General features: G+C 31.9%; 1 protein-coding gene across 4 annotated transcripts in view; it reads right to left on the bottom strand.

Annotated features, from left to right (window-relative positions):
• Positions 1-18,372, bottom strand: part of LOC118191664 (tRNA (32-2'-O)-methyltransferase regulator THADA-like) — a 155,563-nt gene that overhangs the window by 103,072 nt on the left and 34,119 nt on the right. For all 4 annotated transcript variants that reach the window (XR_015041156.1, XM_085816842.1, XM_085816843.1 and 1 more), the window contains 2 exons: positions 5,979-6,173; positions 5,706-5,858 (listed from right to left, as the gene is read on the bottom strand). Coding sequence is in view for 3 of the 4 variants with exons in the window: in XM_085816842.1 (XP_085672968.1) it covers positions 5,706-5,858; positions 5,979-6,173 (348 nt within the window). In the remaining variant the exon portion in view is untranslated. The remainder of the gene's footprint in view (positions 1-5,705; positions 5,859-5,978; positions 6,174-18,372) is intronic.

The raw sequence follows: 18,372 nt of genomic DNA, 5'->3' as shown, positions 1-18,372 counted from the left end.
TTGGCCTAGGTGGCAGGCATATAAGATCTATTCTCTCTAGACTGTGATACACCATAACTGAAAGCTTTTTTCAAAAGATAATCAGTATATAAGGTAAAACCAAAGTATGGGTTTACTCTTATTCTTTTAATTGTGCAGTTTCTATTATAAAGTGCTTTAATTTTGTATATTTTGAAAATTTACACGCACAAAATATTACATTGGGTGTCCCATCCATAACTCCCAAATTCGTACATCCTCTCCAATGTTTGAACAGTATCTTGAACCAGTTTGTATACTGATCATTTTTCATTTATGAAGAGATTGATAGTTCAGTTTTAATAGGGGTTTCTGCAATGCTGTTTTAAAGTATTGATGGTATTGCTCATTTTTCTGTTGGCTGTGCATGTCAAAACAAGAACCACACTCTGTTCATGGCACATGTAGAAATAAAAATGTTTGATATTTTTTTTTTTTTTCCCTAACAAGTGTCATTCATTTCTCTCATACAGGGTTGCCACTCAAACAGGAGAATGAAATTCCCTGACTTTTCTAGGTTTTCCAGGTGTGTTTCAAGAAAATTCCAGTCTATCCGCGTAATGTACATTGGCTGTGCTAAGAGGTAAATTAATTATGGTATTACTTGTATTGTGTAGCAAATTCACTTAATTATTCAATAAGTCCCAGAGGACATTTATTCTTAATTATTCTTGGTATACTTTGTTTGATAATTTTGTTTAGTTTTCCACTTAAGAAACTTAATAAAATTTAAGATATATATATTGGATAACAAATGTATGTTTTATTTAATTATTACTCATGATCATCACCAGTTCAACATGAGGCTAATCCGGTCCTTATAAATCACAACGCAATGCTAAATAGTTAGGTTAGATTTTAGGTAAATTTAATTTGCATGAGGTATGTTCTTAAAAGGCACCTTAACACTTGAAAACACAAATATAATTATAATAGTTGTTGTTTTCTCCACTGAAGATTGAGATTAGAATTTTCCCAATCTGGAATAAAATAAGGCTTTTTTTGCAGACATTCTGCAGCTAAACGAAAGAAAGAAATCTATTTTAATAAATTGAGGTATTTTATATTTACTTCGCAGCATACATAAGGAAAAAATATGTGCATTAAATTTTGTGATGGTATGTCATCATACTGCTATAATTAATTTCAGGATTATGCCAGAGAAAATTTCCTGAAATTTGTAAACATTATTTACTAATAATAAATAAATTTAGAGGGAAGAAGCAACATTAAATTATATGAATAACATAAAAATAATTACTTAAAAATTGAATTAGAATAATCAACGATATTTTAGTGAATATAGTTATATTACATGGCTAGCCTAGATGACTGATTACTATTTTTTTTTTTATTTTACTGCAAAATGGCAAGGTATTTATTAAAAAGAAGAAAAAAAAAAGGTTTAAAAAGATTTTGCGATAAAATTCTAGTATACAGTAAGGCTTTGGCACGATTTTGAAAACTGTCGCCAAGACCAAAATGACCCGTTTACTGCGCATCAAGATGTCGCCAAATCCCATTATTATTCTAACCAAAGAACGTCTATGTAAAGAAGAAAAGGTTCCATACAAGTAAAATGCTATTACGAAGCTAGAATGCGGAAGGAAAATTTGCCAAGGGATTTGGCGACGGAACCTGGCGGCCAGAATTTCCCTCTCCGCGATGTGTACAGGAAATTGAGAAACACGTGTTAAGAAGAAACGCTCTTTAACAAAAAGAAAACTACGAAAATCCGTTTTTAAATTATTGCGAAAAATCCAAGAAGAAACGTTTTATCAAAGGACGTTTCTTCTTGGATTTTTCGCAATAATTTTAAAAACGGACTTTCGCAGTTTTTTTTTTCCTGAAAATAACTAATCCATGAATTAATTTACTTGCGCCAAAAAATATTTTCTTTTCCTTTAGAGTTTAACCACTTGCGCTAAGACTAAACTTCACAGTTGCGGTGCCGTTCGCTACAATATAACAAGTCGTAAAGTGTCTCATTTACGCCGCTCCGCATCTGCGAGTGCAATCCAGAGCTGCAACTCGAGAAATAAACAATCTCGTTGTTAGGCGACGTTTGCACCACGTTATTTTCATTTTTGCGATAAATGCTTATCGACGTGGTGTTCACGTCGCTCGCGGTTTGAGACAAAAGCATCTTGACGTGCGTGGCACGTCTTTTTAGCGCAAGTGGTTAAAGAAATTTTAAACGATATTCATTTTATGAACTCTTGATAACGTGACCTTCGAACTTCGACACCGGTTTCGAGCTTTGGCGACAGATATATCAGACATGCACAGCTGTTTTCCCTCTATGATGGAACGGAGCCACAGCCACGTCTGTTGCAGAGAGGTTTTCCTTCTTTACAATACATATTCTTTGATTCTAACCTCCATGGTACCGTATACTAGGATTAAACCCATTTTGTTTTATACGAGAACAGGTACTTTCTTTAGTTCATGCACTGCACATGCAATTCTCGAGAATATTGGAAACCAACAGTTGCGGGAAAGTTGCTTTGCCTTTCTAAAAGACAATCAAATTGGAGCTGCGAAAATTGGCTCTATGCCAGCTACCCGAATGACACTCACGTGATATATAATTCACCAAAAAAGTTACCTCTTCCGACGTCGGCGCAAAAATCGCTTTTTTTGGCGGGATCGTTGTATGAACTTCCCTGACTTTTCCAGATTTTGACAAAAATACTTAAATTCCCTGACTTTTCCCTGAATATTTTGGTCAATTTTCGAATTCCCTGACTTTTCCCGGTTCTCCCGGTAGCGTGGCAACCCTGCTCATATGATCGAAATTTCGAAACAACGAAGCACATCAGAAGAAGAACCAAATGGATCTACAGGTCAGAAAAATAACAAGAACTGAAGTCAAGCAAAAAAAGATGATTGAATGTAATATGAGTAGGTACTGATCAAACCAAGGAGTTCAAAGAAGTGGGAAGCTACCTTCTGTAATGAATGTGTTTCAAATGAAGGCTACAGCGGCATAATAGAAAAGATAAAGTAACCTTCATAATATCATTAATTAGCATTTTATCATCTGTGACCCACGAAAAGCCAAGGCATCTCCCTTCATACGTGTTTTTGAGACAAGATACATTTACCCAAGAAAATCTGGCAGTATTTTCATGACTGCCAGACCAACCTCATTTAGAGAAGGAAAGAATTTGATTAATAAAGAGCAGATCATTGTTGTTTAAATGTGCATCTAATACATATCGACTTAGCACACAGACTTTTAAAAATAACATCATACAGTAGCTGACAATGGGATCAGAAAGCTGCAAGAAGAATAGTGACAAAGACCATTAAAGTTTTATTATTATTGGGAATATTTTTGTCTTTTTCTGCTTTTTATTTATCATTATATTTTAACAGCTTTTTGACACTTTCAGACTTGTAACAAAACATAACATGGTGCTACTTCGGTAGACTGTTGCACGGATTTTTGACGATTTACATTGGCGCGGTTTTTACAGTCGTCAGCCATCTTGGAAAAAGCTGTTTTTACATATTTTACGCATAGTAAAGTATTTGAAACTTTAAAAAAATAAATATCGTTAAAAATGATGGTTTAATTTTTGGTTGAAAATGTCATTTTTTAAGTTGGCAGGCAAATGTAAATAAATACATTTACGAGTATAAAATACTAAAGTAAGGTTAAATTATTACTTTCATATAGCAAAGAAATATAATATAAGCAACGCTATAAAAACATTGCGCCAATGTTTAATTGGATTAAAATATTACTTAAATTGAATATCGAATTAAAAACATCATAAAAACTTTTAAAAGAGTTAAAATATTACTTAAATTGAGTATAAAATTAAAAACATCATACGAACGTTTAAAAGAACTACAATATTACTTAAATTCAAAGCCTTTAAAATAAGTTTTATAGGATATAATTATTTAACATATGTGGCATTAAAACATATGTGACAATAAATATCTCTCCAATTTTTGAAAAAAGTGTACTAATTTTTTTAATAAAAACTGAAGTAAACAATTATTAAGTAAAAGAAAAATATGTACTTACATTTTTTTTAGTATTTCACTGTCGTGTATTGATAAGTACCCCAAAAAAATTGGAATCATAATTTAGATATCGATGAAAAAATTTTGAAAAATGTAATCTAAGGGAAAAAATTTGAAAAGATGTGTAAAAAAATTCTAAAAATTTAATCTAAGGAATTCGAAGAGATGAATAATAAAATTTTAAAATGGCGCGGTAGTGCGCAAATATTCAGTAACCAATCAGGGAGCTGATTACAGCTCGTTAATGCACAAATATTCTGTAACCAATCAGGAAACTGATTACATCACGAATAGAATTAAAATTATTTAAATAATCATACATAATAAAATCATTTAAAAATAAGCAAAATTTAATTAATTTTAATATTTAACAGCCATAAATAAAGTTTAAAACATTAGATTAAATTTATAGATATTAAAACCAATTACTTTTAAAGTAATGTGACATCATTCATTACATCATCCACAACATAAAATTCCATAAAATATCATAAACAATAAAATTTTTATTTCAAATAAAAATGCAAAATTAAATTGATTTTTAATATTTAGAAGCCATAAATAATATTTAAAACATGGAATATATGCATAATAAAACACATTATTTTAAAAATAAAATGACAACAAAGTATTGGTTATCATTAATAACTTGCCCAGCAATGGGTTTACCATAAGTCGTATCACTCGCAAAAAAAAAAAAAAAAAAAAAAAAAAAAAAAAAACGTCAAAATCCGTCAACCGTCTACCAAAGTAGCATCCATAACAAAATAAAATTTAGCTTTTAATGCTATTGCGCGTTTTATTATTTTATTTTTTACAACAGATACATTGTACATTCTGTACAAAAAAGAGGGGGACAGTTCTATATCTCCTGCTCTCTATTTGGCTGATTGATAAAATTAAATTTGCATTTTTAATGTCTCGAAAGTGGGACTTCAGATAATATTGTAAACCATTGAAATGCTATGAAAATCTTAAAAGCTCATTTAATGGTGCATTAACATGGACAAAATCTGATTGTTGATAAAGATACACATTAAAAAATTAATGCATTATTTTATATAGTAACTATTTTTATTAGCACTTCTTATCTAAAATATTTTTTAACTTTTGATATAAATTCTTGGCTCCAGAATTTTTGATAAGTTTTTGATGTAAATCATAAGCCACAAATTATACAGAAAAACATCATGATTTCAATGGTGACTTTTGCCTTTTTTCACAAGAAAATTAGTATCTTAATTATAATGCATCACTATAAGCAAATCAGAAGGTGGAAAACTGAAATTACCTTAAAGAATTCCACTTTGCTATGCATATATTAAAATATGGTACAATAAATTAACAAAGTAGGTATGAAGATTTCTAAAAAATGCAGTTTAGAAACGTTTTAGCTCTTTTTGAAAGAAAACTGAATTGGGAAAAAGTGTAATATTTTTAAACAACTATTTTGTGCAAAAACAATATCAATATGCATATAAAAGAGTGCAACATTTATGAACATAATGGATACATTGTACAGTGTATTAGTAAAATAAAAAAGGGGCATCATTTTCAGTCTTTAATAAAAAGTTTTTAGCAACATTTTTATCATTTTAACTTATCACAGAAGTCTTAAAGAGTATTATTGAAAGAATGTGACTAACTAGATGGTTTTTCTTTCCTTTTAATTCCAAGAGGTGATACTATAAAGACATCATACAAAATACCAAGGATTTGAAGAGAAAGTCGACGTCTCTGGTAACAAGCTCCTGGAAAAGTATTTTTGATAGCGGTCTGAGCAAGCCACTCTACAAATTCTATAAAATGGAAGTCAAATTAATTATTAATTTAAATTTTAAAACAGATCAGCTTAAAAAAGTTTTTGAAACAAAGCATTTTTATTACCATTAGCATATGTATCAGAAATAAAATTATACCTAACTGTGAAACACATAAAGAAAATTCTGTGTTTTTAGATTTCAAATGATATTCCTGTACACAGCTGTCTCTTATTCGAACAAGCAGCATTCGTAACTGAGATAACAACTGTTGTTGAAACAGAGCAGAATCAACATTTAGATTTTCATTTATAAAATCTTTTAGAAGTTCCAACTCTTTAGGTTTTACACATTCTGAAAATAAATAAATAAATATGCATACATATATATATACACAGTACTTACATTTATGAAAAATAACTCATGATTACATAATATATATATATAACATTACATATACATATACACACTACTTACATTTATGAAAAATAACTCATAATTACATAACAAATTATACATATATAACTTACATTAACGAAAAATAACTCATGATTACATAATAAATATAGCTGGTAAATTTCAGTCTGACACAAAAGTAAAAAAATATGAAGAACCAAGAATAAAATAAGGAAGTCAATCAGCATGTTATTCTAGGACAGAAGCACAACCTCATATTTAACAAAAAAAATTAAGTATCTGCATGAGTAGTAATTCCACCTTGTAAAATTGTGAAATGTAAACTTAAAAGTAACATTTCTGTCAAGTATTAATACATTTAACTTATAAACATGAAAAAGTACTGTATACTCACTTCGTAACACCTGATATTAGGTTGTTTGAAACTTTGTAACACCTTTAAATACTATCACATATAATTTACTTGATTGCTTACATACAGTTGCTGACAAGCCAGAATGACTACTTGTTCTTTTACAAAAACCTATGGTTCCATTATTTCAAACTGTTGAACAACAAATTAACTACTCACCTGTGATTATACAATAGCTACATAAATGCTTATAACTAAATAATTATAATAATTTTGAAAGGAACAATACATTCCAAAGTACAATCCCTAAATTAAAAATAAGAGATATGATAATTAATTTAATCACTTGCAGATAGTTTATTACATTCTTCCATGTTAAAACCGCTTGCTGCATTACATTATCCAGAATAATGCATGTTATTTTAAACACAGCATTTCATAGTAGCTTTGTTTTCTAATATCATTGGTATATGAATTCATAATTTAGGACTTGCACCATTCTATCTGGTTGTAGGGAAAGTTCTGTGTATTTTAAATAGGCAGGTGATTTTTCTTGTAAATAAAAAAAACATCTGGCTAGTGAGTCAATCGGATTTTTTTTTTTTTTTTTTTTTTTTTAACTGCTGTATAAAAGGTGCCCTTTTTTACTGTTCATCATTTACTTGTAATATTTAAAGGGAAAAACATGTCGGTAGATAAAGTGCATTTACCACACTGCATTTTACATGAATTCCAAAAAGGAAGCAACGCATCTATTGCATGTAAAAATTTATGTGCGGTATTTGGAAAAGATATTGTAAATGTTCGTACTTGTGAAAGATGGTTTAGCAAATTTCGTTCCGGGGACCTGAGCCTCAAAGAAAGTGTTCGATCTGGACGACCATCCAAGATCGATAATGATGTTTTACGATCCATGTTGGAAAATAATCCACATTTAACAAGTCGAGAAATTGCAGAAGAGTTTGGCATTCATCATAAAAGAAAAAAATCTTACTGCAAACCAGGAACATCATCAGCAACAGTTCCAAAACCAAGTATCCATCAATGAAAAGTACTGCTTTGTTTGTGGTGGGACAGGAAAGGTCCAGTGTATTACGAGTTGCTGAAACAGGGAAAAAACATCAACGCGGATCTGTACTGCAATCAGCTGGATAAATTGAATGCAGCTATCAAAGGAAAAAGGCCAGCATTAGCATCCAGAAAAGGAATAGTGTTCCATCACGATAATGCTCGCCTGCATACTGCAGTGGTGACACTACAAAAACTGAATGCGTTAAGATGGGAAATCCTTAGTCACCCCCCGTATTCACCTGACATTGCACCCTCTGATTATTACCTGTTCAGATCTCTGCAAAATTATCTAATGGGAAAAAAATTCAAGTCTTTTGAAAGTGTTTCTAAGGCAGTTGCTGACTATTTTAACTCCATGGATGAGAACTTTTACAAAACAGGAATTTACAGGTTACCTGGAAGATGGCAACAGGTTGTAACAAATAACGGAGCATATATAATTGATTAATATTAAACACATATTTTTATAAATGAATTCAAATATTTTCTTTAAAATACGACAGAACTTTCCCTCCAACCCAATAGAATGGTGCAAGTCCTAAATTATGAATTCATATACCAATGATATTAGAAAACAAAGCTATCAGCTACTATGAAATGCTGTGTTTAAAATAACATGCATTATTCTGGATAATGTAATGCAGCAAGCGGTTTTAACATGGAAGAATGTAATAATCTATCTGCAAGTGATTAAATTAATTATCATATCTCTTATTTTTAATTTAGGGATTGTACTTTGGAATGTATTGTTCCTTTCAAAATTATTATAATTATTTAGTTATAAGCATTTATGTAGCTATTGTATAATCACAGGTGAGTAGTTAATTTGTTGTTCAACAGTTTGAAATAATGGAACCATAGGTTTTTGTAAAAGAACAAGTAGTCATTCTGGCTTGTCAGCAACTGTATGTAAGCAATCAAGTAAATTATATGTGATAGTATTTAAAGGTGTTACAAAGTTTCAAACAACCTAATATCAATTATCTTGGAAATGCACTTGTGTGGTTTTACAAAATGGAGCTGCACCACATAAGGCAAATTAATCTAGGGAAGATTTGTGAGGAGTATTTCCAAGGCAACTTATTTCAGTGTGGAGACTTGTATAGCCAGGAATTGAAAGATGCTGTTTATTTTGAAATTGCAACAGTGATGGAGATAATATCTAGACACATACTACAAAACTTTTAGGTAATTCTTCAAGAAAATTTACTTTGTGATGGCAAATATTTGGATGATATTATCTGTAATATTAACTGATGTTAAAATGATAAACATTATTATGTATAATAGTAAAATAAAATGTGAAATAGGCTCCATGTTACCCTTTTTATTTATGTTTTAAATCAAAAATTTTACTGCTAGATCGTGTACTTCAAGGTGTAATGATGGGAAAGTTATCAGATTTATCTGTTTAGTATAAAGTATGCAAAAGACATAGTCACCATATAGTATTACTATAGTACAACACTCCTGCAGCTTTTTATACAGGTTTTATATTATTCTTTCAAATAAATTATTTGCAGTTATTTCTTACATTGTTTTCCTGTACTTTTTAATGTTTCTAGGTTTATTAATGTACACCTGAAACTTTAGTAGCTCTCGAGAAAGTAAGCCAGTATAAGCAAGCTATACTACTGAAAAAGATTGTTAAATTCTATAAAAAACATTCCATATGCAAGGTTTCATAGGTGGTTTATATGTAAGTATTATTCAAAAAATAAGAAGCTGCAATGAGGAATAGCACTGTTATAATAATGGCACTACATATTCCAACATTTTGTAAAATATGTGAATACTTGAGATACAATTTTTGGTATTGGCTTAATTCTCAGTACAACCAGATTGTTGGACCCCCTTTAATTTTAAAATAAATTAAGGCAAATACAGTTAAAAGTCTTTAATCCGGACTCGACGGCACTTCGGCAATTCTGGATTATCGTTTTTTTCAGATTATAGATCATCAGTTTAAATCTGGTAAGATGGCATGCAGAAATTATAAAATTAAAAATATGAAACCATAATTTATGAAATAAAGAGCAATTATGATCTAAAGGGTATCAAAATTTACAAAAAAAAAGAGCTTAATATTTGTTTACTTTATTAAACATTTCTTTCAACGCGCGCATGCGTAAAGCATACATTAAGCATAGTCGAAATTAGAAAATTGCAGCAAAAAAACTATTTGATGTATATTTGTGATATTTATAATGACGAGGAATTTGATTTAAATCATATCAAAGAAGGAGTACATCAAGATGAAATACTACATTTAGTAAGGAATTACAAGCCAAATAAAATAACAACATCTGCCCTGAAGATAAGGATAGCACTGACAGATCAACTTCCAGTTCATTGCGCGCCGCGACGTCCCCCACCCCGCAGAGCAGCGTGAAATTGATAAATAGATTTCGGAATGGTTAGAGAAACAAAGGATATGCCTTTATCCACTTTTTGGCAGCAATTCCATTTTTGTTTGATTGACATCGAAATATGCTTTCGCTTTGTAGATCCTTTGGCAGCTCCAGAATCGGAAATTCTTTCTGACATAATCGAAAGTTCAAGCTTACATTTATAAAATTGCTCTTACAGTCTGCAAAAAATAATAAGCCAGATCCAATTAGAAGATTAAGGAACAATGTAATCTGCAACGTTAACTGAAATGGATAATTTTAGCTTAACTTATACCGTCTGTTATACATTAAATGCACATGCATCAACGTATTATGCGCATGCATAAAGGTATGATGTGCATGTGTAAATGCATATGCGCATGCGCAGAAATTTTGTAGCTTTGAGGTCCGAATTACAGATTATTTCGGATTATGGACATCCAGATTAAAGACTTTTGACTGTAATATGTAGGCAATTTTTTTTTTGGGGGGGGAGTCTGACAATAAGATCTTTATCATGAAGTTAAATCAGTATTTATATGTTATCACAACTACCTTAGTTTTCACCAAAGAATCATCAAAGTTCAGAATGCACCAAACTCTGGCAACCAAGTGCGTAACAATTTTTTAGTTTTAATTTTTCAGATTTAGAAATCAACGTCAATATTTTCATATGCATTCTATACTCTAACAGTTTTTATGGATCAATTGTGAATTTTTTTTTTTTTTTTTTTTTTTTTTTTTTTTGTTTCAAGGTTTAATTTTAAAACATGGCTTTGTAAGTTTAGCCTACAATAGGTAAAAGCTGCAGTAAAATTTCAGCAGGAACATCGTAATTTGCCGCAAAATTATTAGAAGAAGAGTGGTTTTAGTCTTCTCAAAGCTACTACCAAAAAAATTTTCACCAGAAGAAAAGAATGAAAAACTGCTTGTAAGTATAGTTATTTATAGTATTTTGAGATAAATACCTAGTTAAGGTGTAAAATATACATGCCTGTGTAAGTAACTTTTTAACAATAAGTCATTATACCTTTTCTTCTGTATAATTTGCCAAATTGTGTGAAGGTGGTTGCGCTAACATACAAATATTGTTAAATCCTTACCCCACTTAGCTTTTAAAGTGAATTTGCTTCACATATTTCCTCTTTTAAAAAGACCTTCAACCTTCAAAGTATGAAAAGGTTTCACTTAAAAAGATGAGTAATAGGAATGCTTTTCCTTATAATTTGCCAAATTGTGCGAAGATGGCTGTGCTAATACATATTCTAAATCTTTAATCATTAAAGTCAGTCTGCTCCATATATTTCTTTTTAAACTTTCCATGAAGGTAAAGTTTGAAAAGGTTTCACTTAAAAAGAAACAGGTAGTAGAAATGCTTTTCCACTCTTTTTCAGCTGGCATTGCAAAGGGAAACTACTACTCTTTGGAAACCTTTCCTTTAGAGGGTCACCAGTGTTAAATTTTCAGATAAGAGATTAGAGAATACAAAGGAATTCTTTTCTTTTTTCTGCTGCCTCTTTTCCCTAAACTAGAAAAACATCCAAAGTTGTGTACCTGAAGACAGTTTAAAATGTGCTTTATATATTAAACAAATTCCCTTGTATTTTCATAATATTAGATTCTTATAACCTTTTTCATTAGCACAGTACAAAGTCCGTAAACCGGACTCGTCGAGACTTCGGCGATTCCGGATTAGGGGTTTTTCCGGATTATAGATTATCAATTTAAATCTGGTAAGATGGCATGCAGAAATTATAAAATTAAAAATATGAAATCGTAATTTATGAAATAAAGAGCAATTATGATCTAAAGGTTATCAAAATTAGAAAAAAAAAAAAAAAAAGCTTAATATTTATTTGTTTACTTTATTAAACATTTCTTTCAATGTAAGTTGTTTGCTTCCTTTTTTGTGCTAAACATGCATGTGTAAACATTAAATGCGCATGCGTAAATGCATTATGTGCATGAAGAGAAATTATGATCTAAAGGGTATCAAAATTTACAAAAAATAGCTTAATATTTATTTGTTTTTTTATTAAACATATCTTTCAATGCAAGTTGTTTGCTTCATTTTTTTGTGCTAAACACGCATGCGTAAACGCATTACGTGCATGAGTAAAGCATACAAAAAAAAGTTTGTGGCTTTGAGGTCCCGATTATAGATCATTCCGGATAATGGGCGTCCGGATTATGGACTTTGTACTGTATTCTTAATTAGTTTTTTTTAAGGGGGAAAATGTATTGATTTTGTTCTCCAATGTATTGTAAATATTTCATCATTCAACTATATTGCTGGTCACTGTTCCTTCTTGATTTTTGTGATAATAGCTTTTATTTTCCTTTATGTTTTTTTAATAGTCTCCTTTAGTATGTTTCCAGTGCACTGTATTGTATTTTGCATGTTTCAGAGAACAATGTTAAATACAAAAATTACATTAAAAATTGAAAATATAAAGAAAAAATACATTTTTGATGAAACTGAAAAATTGGTAAAATGAATACTAATATCATAAAATTTCAAATGGATTTACTATATATTCTTTCTTTATTTATTTATATATAGACCCACCAGTGGTCAAGCAGTAAAATCAATGAACACTGGCAGTTAGATTCAGTTCACTTTCAGAAAAATAACTGGCTGCATATGGCCTCATGTGTAATTTGAATATGCTTCAGTTCTCCTTAAAAAGCTCTTCACAGTCCTATGACAAAACAGTATTGAATTGTCACTGATTCACTTCATATTTGAAACAGTATATTGCACCAGAAGTTTGAATCAGATGCAGAATGTCTTCCCATCAAAAGGAGCCCCTTTCTCCTGTAGGCAGATAGCTCTCTGAACATTGGTCATAATCCAAATAATCCAATTTTTATTTACATATGCATATAAAGATTAAAATTGACATAAATAGATAGGTATTTTGTCAAAATATACATACGATTATTCAGGCCACTTCTACAGGAAAATAGCTCATATTTTTGTTATGCAAAAGAATGCAAGGAAAATACAGCTTACAAATGTTAATAAAACAGTTATTCTCATTACTACTTGAGTGATGATAATTTTGGTCTTAATTTATATATATATATATATATATATATATATAAAACAAGAGACTTATACTGAAAAGGAATTCAGTCTCACAGTAAAATATGAAATGAGATAAATAAGCGAGTATAGATAAAATTAGACAGTAAATTAGATAATATAGATAAATTAGATAATATAGATAAATTAGACGTCTGATTATGCAAAATTATGCTAGTGCTGTTTGTTTATCTGGACGAATAACATTGTTAAGGACTTTCTGTGCAAAACCGGCCCATATATTCATTATATGTGAAAGAAAAAAAAAAAAAAAAACAGAAACTTTATGCAGCTATTCTACCCAAAAGCAGAGAAAAGAACCACTGAGAACTACCAGTACATATCGGTCTTTCTGATTTGCAATAAGTGATTTTCAACTGACCAAAGATATGATCTGACTGTTATCAATATGGGTACAATTTCTAATAAGAAATAAATTGAAGCAAATATAAATATACACACATACATATACAGATATATCTACATATAAATACACAGTTACCATAGATACACGGTACTTAACCCACATGTACATATACGTACACACATACATACATCTGCGTATACGTACACAATTATCATATATACATGTAGTAGTCTTGATTAAGTAGAACTACTTAATCAAGAACCTCAACTAGGCTATGCATATGAGTATGCATATTTGGCCTATATGAGTTTGCATTTTATACACATGCATGTAACAAGTATATTATACACATACACGTGTCTATATGTATATTATATATATATATATATTACGCACACACATATACAGTCAAAAGTCGTTAATTCGGACACCTGTAATCCGGAATGATCTATAATCCGGACCTCAAAGCTAAAATCTTTCTGCGCATGCGCCGCATCGACGCATGCGCATACTCGTTTTACTCGTGCGCGCAAGACATTTACGACTGCACATATGCATCTGCGCAAGTGCAGAATACGTTTTCGCGTGCGCGTTTAATGTATAACAGACGGTATAAGCTAAAATTATCTAATTATCTATTTCAGTTAATGTTGATAATTGCGTTGTTCCTTAATCTTCAAATTGGATCCGGCTTATTATTTTTTGCAGACTGTAAGAGCAATTTTCTAAAAGTAAGCTTGAACTTTCGATTATGTCAAATAGAATTTCCGATGCTGGAGCTCCCAAAGGATCTAGAAAACGAAAGTATGTTTCGATGTCCATCAAATAAAAAACGAATTGCTACAAAAAATGGATAAAAGCATATCCTTTGTTTATCTAACCGTTCCGAAATCTGTTTATCAATTTCACGCTGCTCTGCGCGGGGGGGGGGGCACGTCGCGGCGCGCAATTAACTGGAAGTTGATCTGTCAACACTATCGTTATCTTCAGGGCAGATGTTTTTATTTTAGTCGGCTTATAATTCCTTACTAAATGTAGTATTTAATTTCGATGTACTCCGTCTTTGATATGATTTAAATCAAATTCCTCGTCATTATAAATATCACGAATACAAATCACATAGTTTTCTGGTTGCAATTTTCTAATTTCGGCTATGAGTAAGGTATGTTTTACGCATCCGCGCGTTAAAAGAAATGTTTAATAAAGTAAACAAATAAATATTAGGCTTCTTTTTTGGTAAATTTGGATACCCTTTAGATCATAATTGCTCATTATTTTATAAATTACGGTTTCATATTTTTAGTTTTATAATTTCTGCATGCCATCTTACCAGATTTAAACTGATGATCTATAATCCGGAAAAATCGATAATCCGGAATCGCCGAAGTCCCGACGAGTCCGGATTAAAGACTTTTGACTGTATATATAATCTCCTACACTATACAATCCGAAATCTGGACGTCCATTATCCGGAATGATCTAAAATCCAGACCTCAAAGCCACAAACGTTTTTGGTATGCTTTATGCATGCGCATTTGATTTTTCCTTCCATAATAAAATGTGTGAAGATTTTCACTTAAAAATCCCGATTTTTAATTTCACTTAGGCACTAATTAAGAAACATAATTATGAAAAAACAATCATGTAAGCATAAATTTGTGAGATTAATAATTTAGCTCAGCAGCTAAGTATCTGCTTGGCATTACTTCTCAAACCGAAACATTCACCTATTTTATATCCCTGAGCAGACATTATTTATTATATTTTGCTTTCAACACCGCATGTTTATCTATACATGACAGCTTCAGTAATAACTAATGCAGTGATGTCTAAACTTTTTTTTTATATTAGTAATTGAATAACAAGAGTAACCTTAGTAATTGAATAACAAGAATAACAAGAGGCAACCTTTTCTGCTAACATTACGCTTGGCGATGATTATAGATTTTTTAAATGCTCTAAGAAATGTTGACCAGGAAAAATTCAACAAAAATTTCTTTTCATATGCTAAAAATAGATTTTGTTAATGAAACTCATAGGCATTACAGTTAGTGCAATTTTAATTAAGAATAACTGATATGTTATTCACCATAAACCCAGAAGCGGCGACAGAATTTAGGGAAGACACAATTTTTGGAATTTGGGGAAGCACCGAGTGGCGAAATTAAGGGATGAGAAGTTTTTTTATAATTAGGGGGGGGAAGCACTGGGATCCAAAGTTTAGGCATGGTGAAAATTTAGAACTTAGGAAGGCGCTATGTAGCAGAATTTAGAGACTGCACCAGGTGGTATTTAGCACCGGGCTTAGATAAAGCTTGTAATCACTGGATAGATTATTTATGTTGCTCAAAAAGCATATTTATACCTCTTGTTTATCCTTCCACCATGTTGCTACCGTATCATATGAAAACAATTCTGTGTATTCCCTTTTTTTTTTTTTTCCATTCGCAGAGAAGCTAGATTCTCTGGATAATGTTTTCAGTTTGACCTAATGGTACTGCAGCTGTTCCTTTTAAAACAATTTAGGAGCCATAATGAACCACAACCAAGTCAAGAAACAATTGAGGAGATGAAAAGAAATTGTTCATGAAAAGTTTATGCCCTTTGCCTTGAAAACATTCAACAAGTTTGGGGACAATTTTCAATGTGCAGAACATTTTTCTTCGGTGCAAAAGACCTTATCCTTTCCTAGACACACATGCATGTTGGAAGTATACCCATTTTTATCTGCAAGTTTGTAGACATTAATACCAAAGATGTGTTTTTGCTTTTCAGGGATATATTGGGAAAGATTACTTGGCCTTTAAGCTCTTCTGTGAGAACCTACACTGAAGTGACAAAAGTCATGGGATACCTCCTAATATTTTGTCGGTCCTCCTTTTGCCCAGCGAAGTGCAGCAACTCAACGTGGCATGGACTCAACAAGTCGTTGGAAAACCTCTGCAGGAATATTGAGCCATGCTGCCTCTATAGACGTCCATAATTGTGAAAGTGTTGACGGTGCAGGGATTTGGGCACGAACTGACCTCTCGATGATGTCCCATAAATGTTCGATGGGATTTATGTCGGGCGATCTAGGTGGCCAGTTCATTCGCTGGAGTTGTTCAGAATGTTCTTCTAACCAATCGCGAACAATTGTGGCCCGGTGACATGGCGCATTGTCATCCATAAAAATCCCATCGCTGTTTGAGTACGTGAAGTCCATGAATGGCTGTAAGTGATCTCCAAGTAGCTGAAGGTATCCATTTCCAGTCAATGATCGGTTCAGTTGCACCAGAGGACTGAGTCCATGCCATGTAAAAACAGCCCAGACCATTATGGAACCACCACCAGCTTGAACAGTGCCTTGTTGACAACTTGGGTCCATGGCTTCGTGGGGTCTGTGCCACACTCGAACCCTACAATCAGCTCTTACCAACTGAAATCGTGACTCATCTGACCAAGCCACGGCTTTCCATTCGTTTAGAGACCAACCGATGTGCTCATGAGCCCACGAGAGTCGCTGCAGGCGATGTTGTGCTGTCAGTAAAGGCACTCGAGCCGGTCTTCTGCTGGCATAGCCCAAGGAAGACAAATTTTGACACACTGTTCTATCGGACACGTCCCTCGTACGTCCCACATTGATTTCTGCGGTTATTTGACGCAGTGTTGCTTGTCTGTGAACATTGACAACACTATGCAGACGTCGCTGGTATCGGTCGCTAAGTGCAGGTGGTCGGCCACTGCGCTGTCCATGGTGGGATGTTATGCCTGAAATTAGATACTCTCGACACACTCTTGACACTGTGGATCTCGGAATGTTGAATTCCCTAACGTTATCCGAAATGGAATGACCCATGCGTCTAGCTCCAACTACCATTCCGCATTCAAAGTCTGTTAATTCAAAGCCTCTTCACATGAATAACTTGAATACAAATGAAAGCCCTGCCAAAGCACTTCGCATTTATACATTTTCTAGGCGATACTACTGCCATCTGTATATTTGCATATTGCTATTCTATGACTTTTGTCATTTCAGTGTATACTTCTTTGGGGAAAAAATTAATACTTCAAAGATAGTCTGGATTTTTCACATGCAATCATACCGAGGATTTTCTTTGTTCAGTGCTATTTTATTATCGGAAAAATGAAGAAACCGAAGAATGCTTTGATATCAGTCTCTAGCCATGGCTTTTCCAAAAAATGGCATTTTAATCAACTCATCGGTCAACCAATAATCTTTTAAACTATCTTAATCAAGATATCCCATAAGCAAAGTTACAGCTAAGAAATTCCTCAGTTCTGATGCATTCACATTTTTCAATTTTGCAAAATGAGTTATTTTAGAAAGGTTTACATTTAACTTGAGAAATTGCTCTGCATATTTATTTGTTTCAAATGTAAGGTATCAAGTAAATGTAATTGAAATAAACATTAAAAAAATATATATATATATTCGTCAGTGCATTCTCTAGCATTTTCTTTTTTTTTGCAATAATTCCTTTAAAAAAATAGGTAGTTTTTATCAAAATATCAGGATCAACTCAATTATATCTAGTCCTTCCTAATGAAATCCAGCAAAATTGTTTTTCCTGTGTCTTCAACATCTCCCGAAACAGACATAAATTCCATAATGGAAGACACCTGTTGCAAACTCCATCTGATAGATGGTGCTGATTTGTCATAATTGTTTAATTTTTTTTTTTAATGTTAAGACTGTAGCTAAGGTATGTTGTGTATTGTCAAGAGTTCATGATTATATAATAAGTCCATGATTATATAATGTATAAATAAAGAAATACTATGCAAAACAAGTTCAATTATTGTTCCTGAAGCTCATCAGATCAAGAACAAGGTAAGAACTTTTCATTTTATTTGAACTGATTCTC

Source organism: Stegodyphus dumicola, chromosome 5, assembly GCF_044657685.1.
Source record: "Stegodyphus dumicola isolate Sdum_Otavi_A_Nest chromosome 5, ASM4465768v1".
Taxonomy (NCBI): Eukaryota; Metazoa; Arthropoda; class Arachnida; order Araneae; family Eresidae; genus Stegodyphus; species Stegodyphus dumicola.
This window is presented reverse-complemented; position numbering and strand designations above follow the sequence as displayed.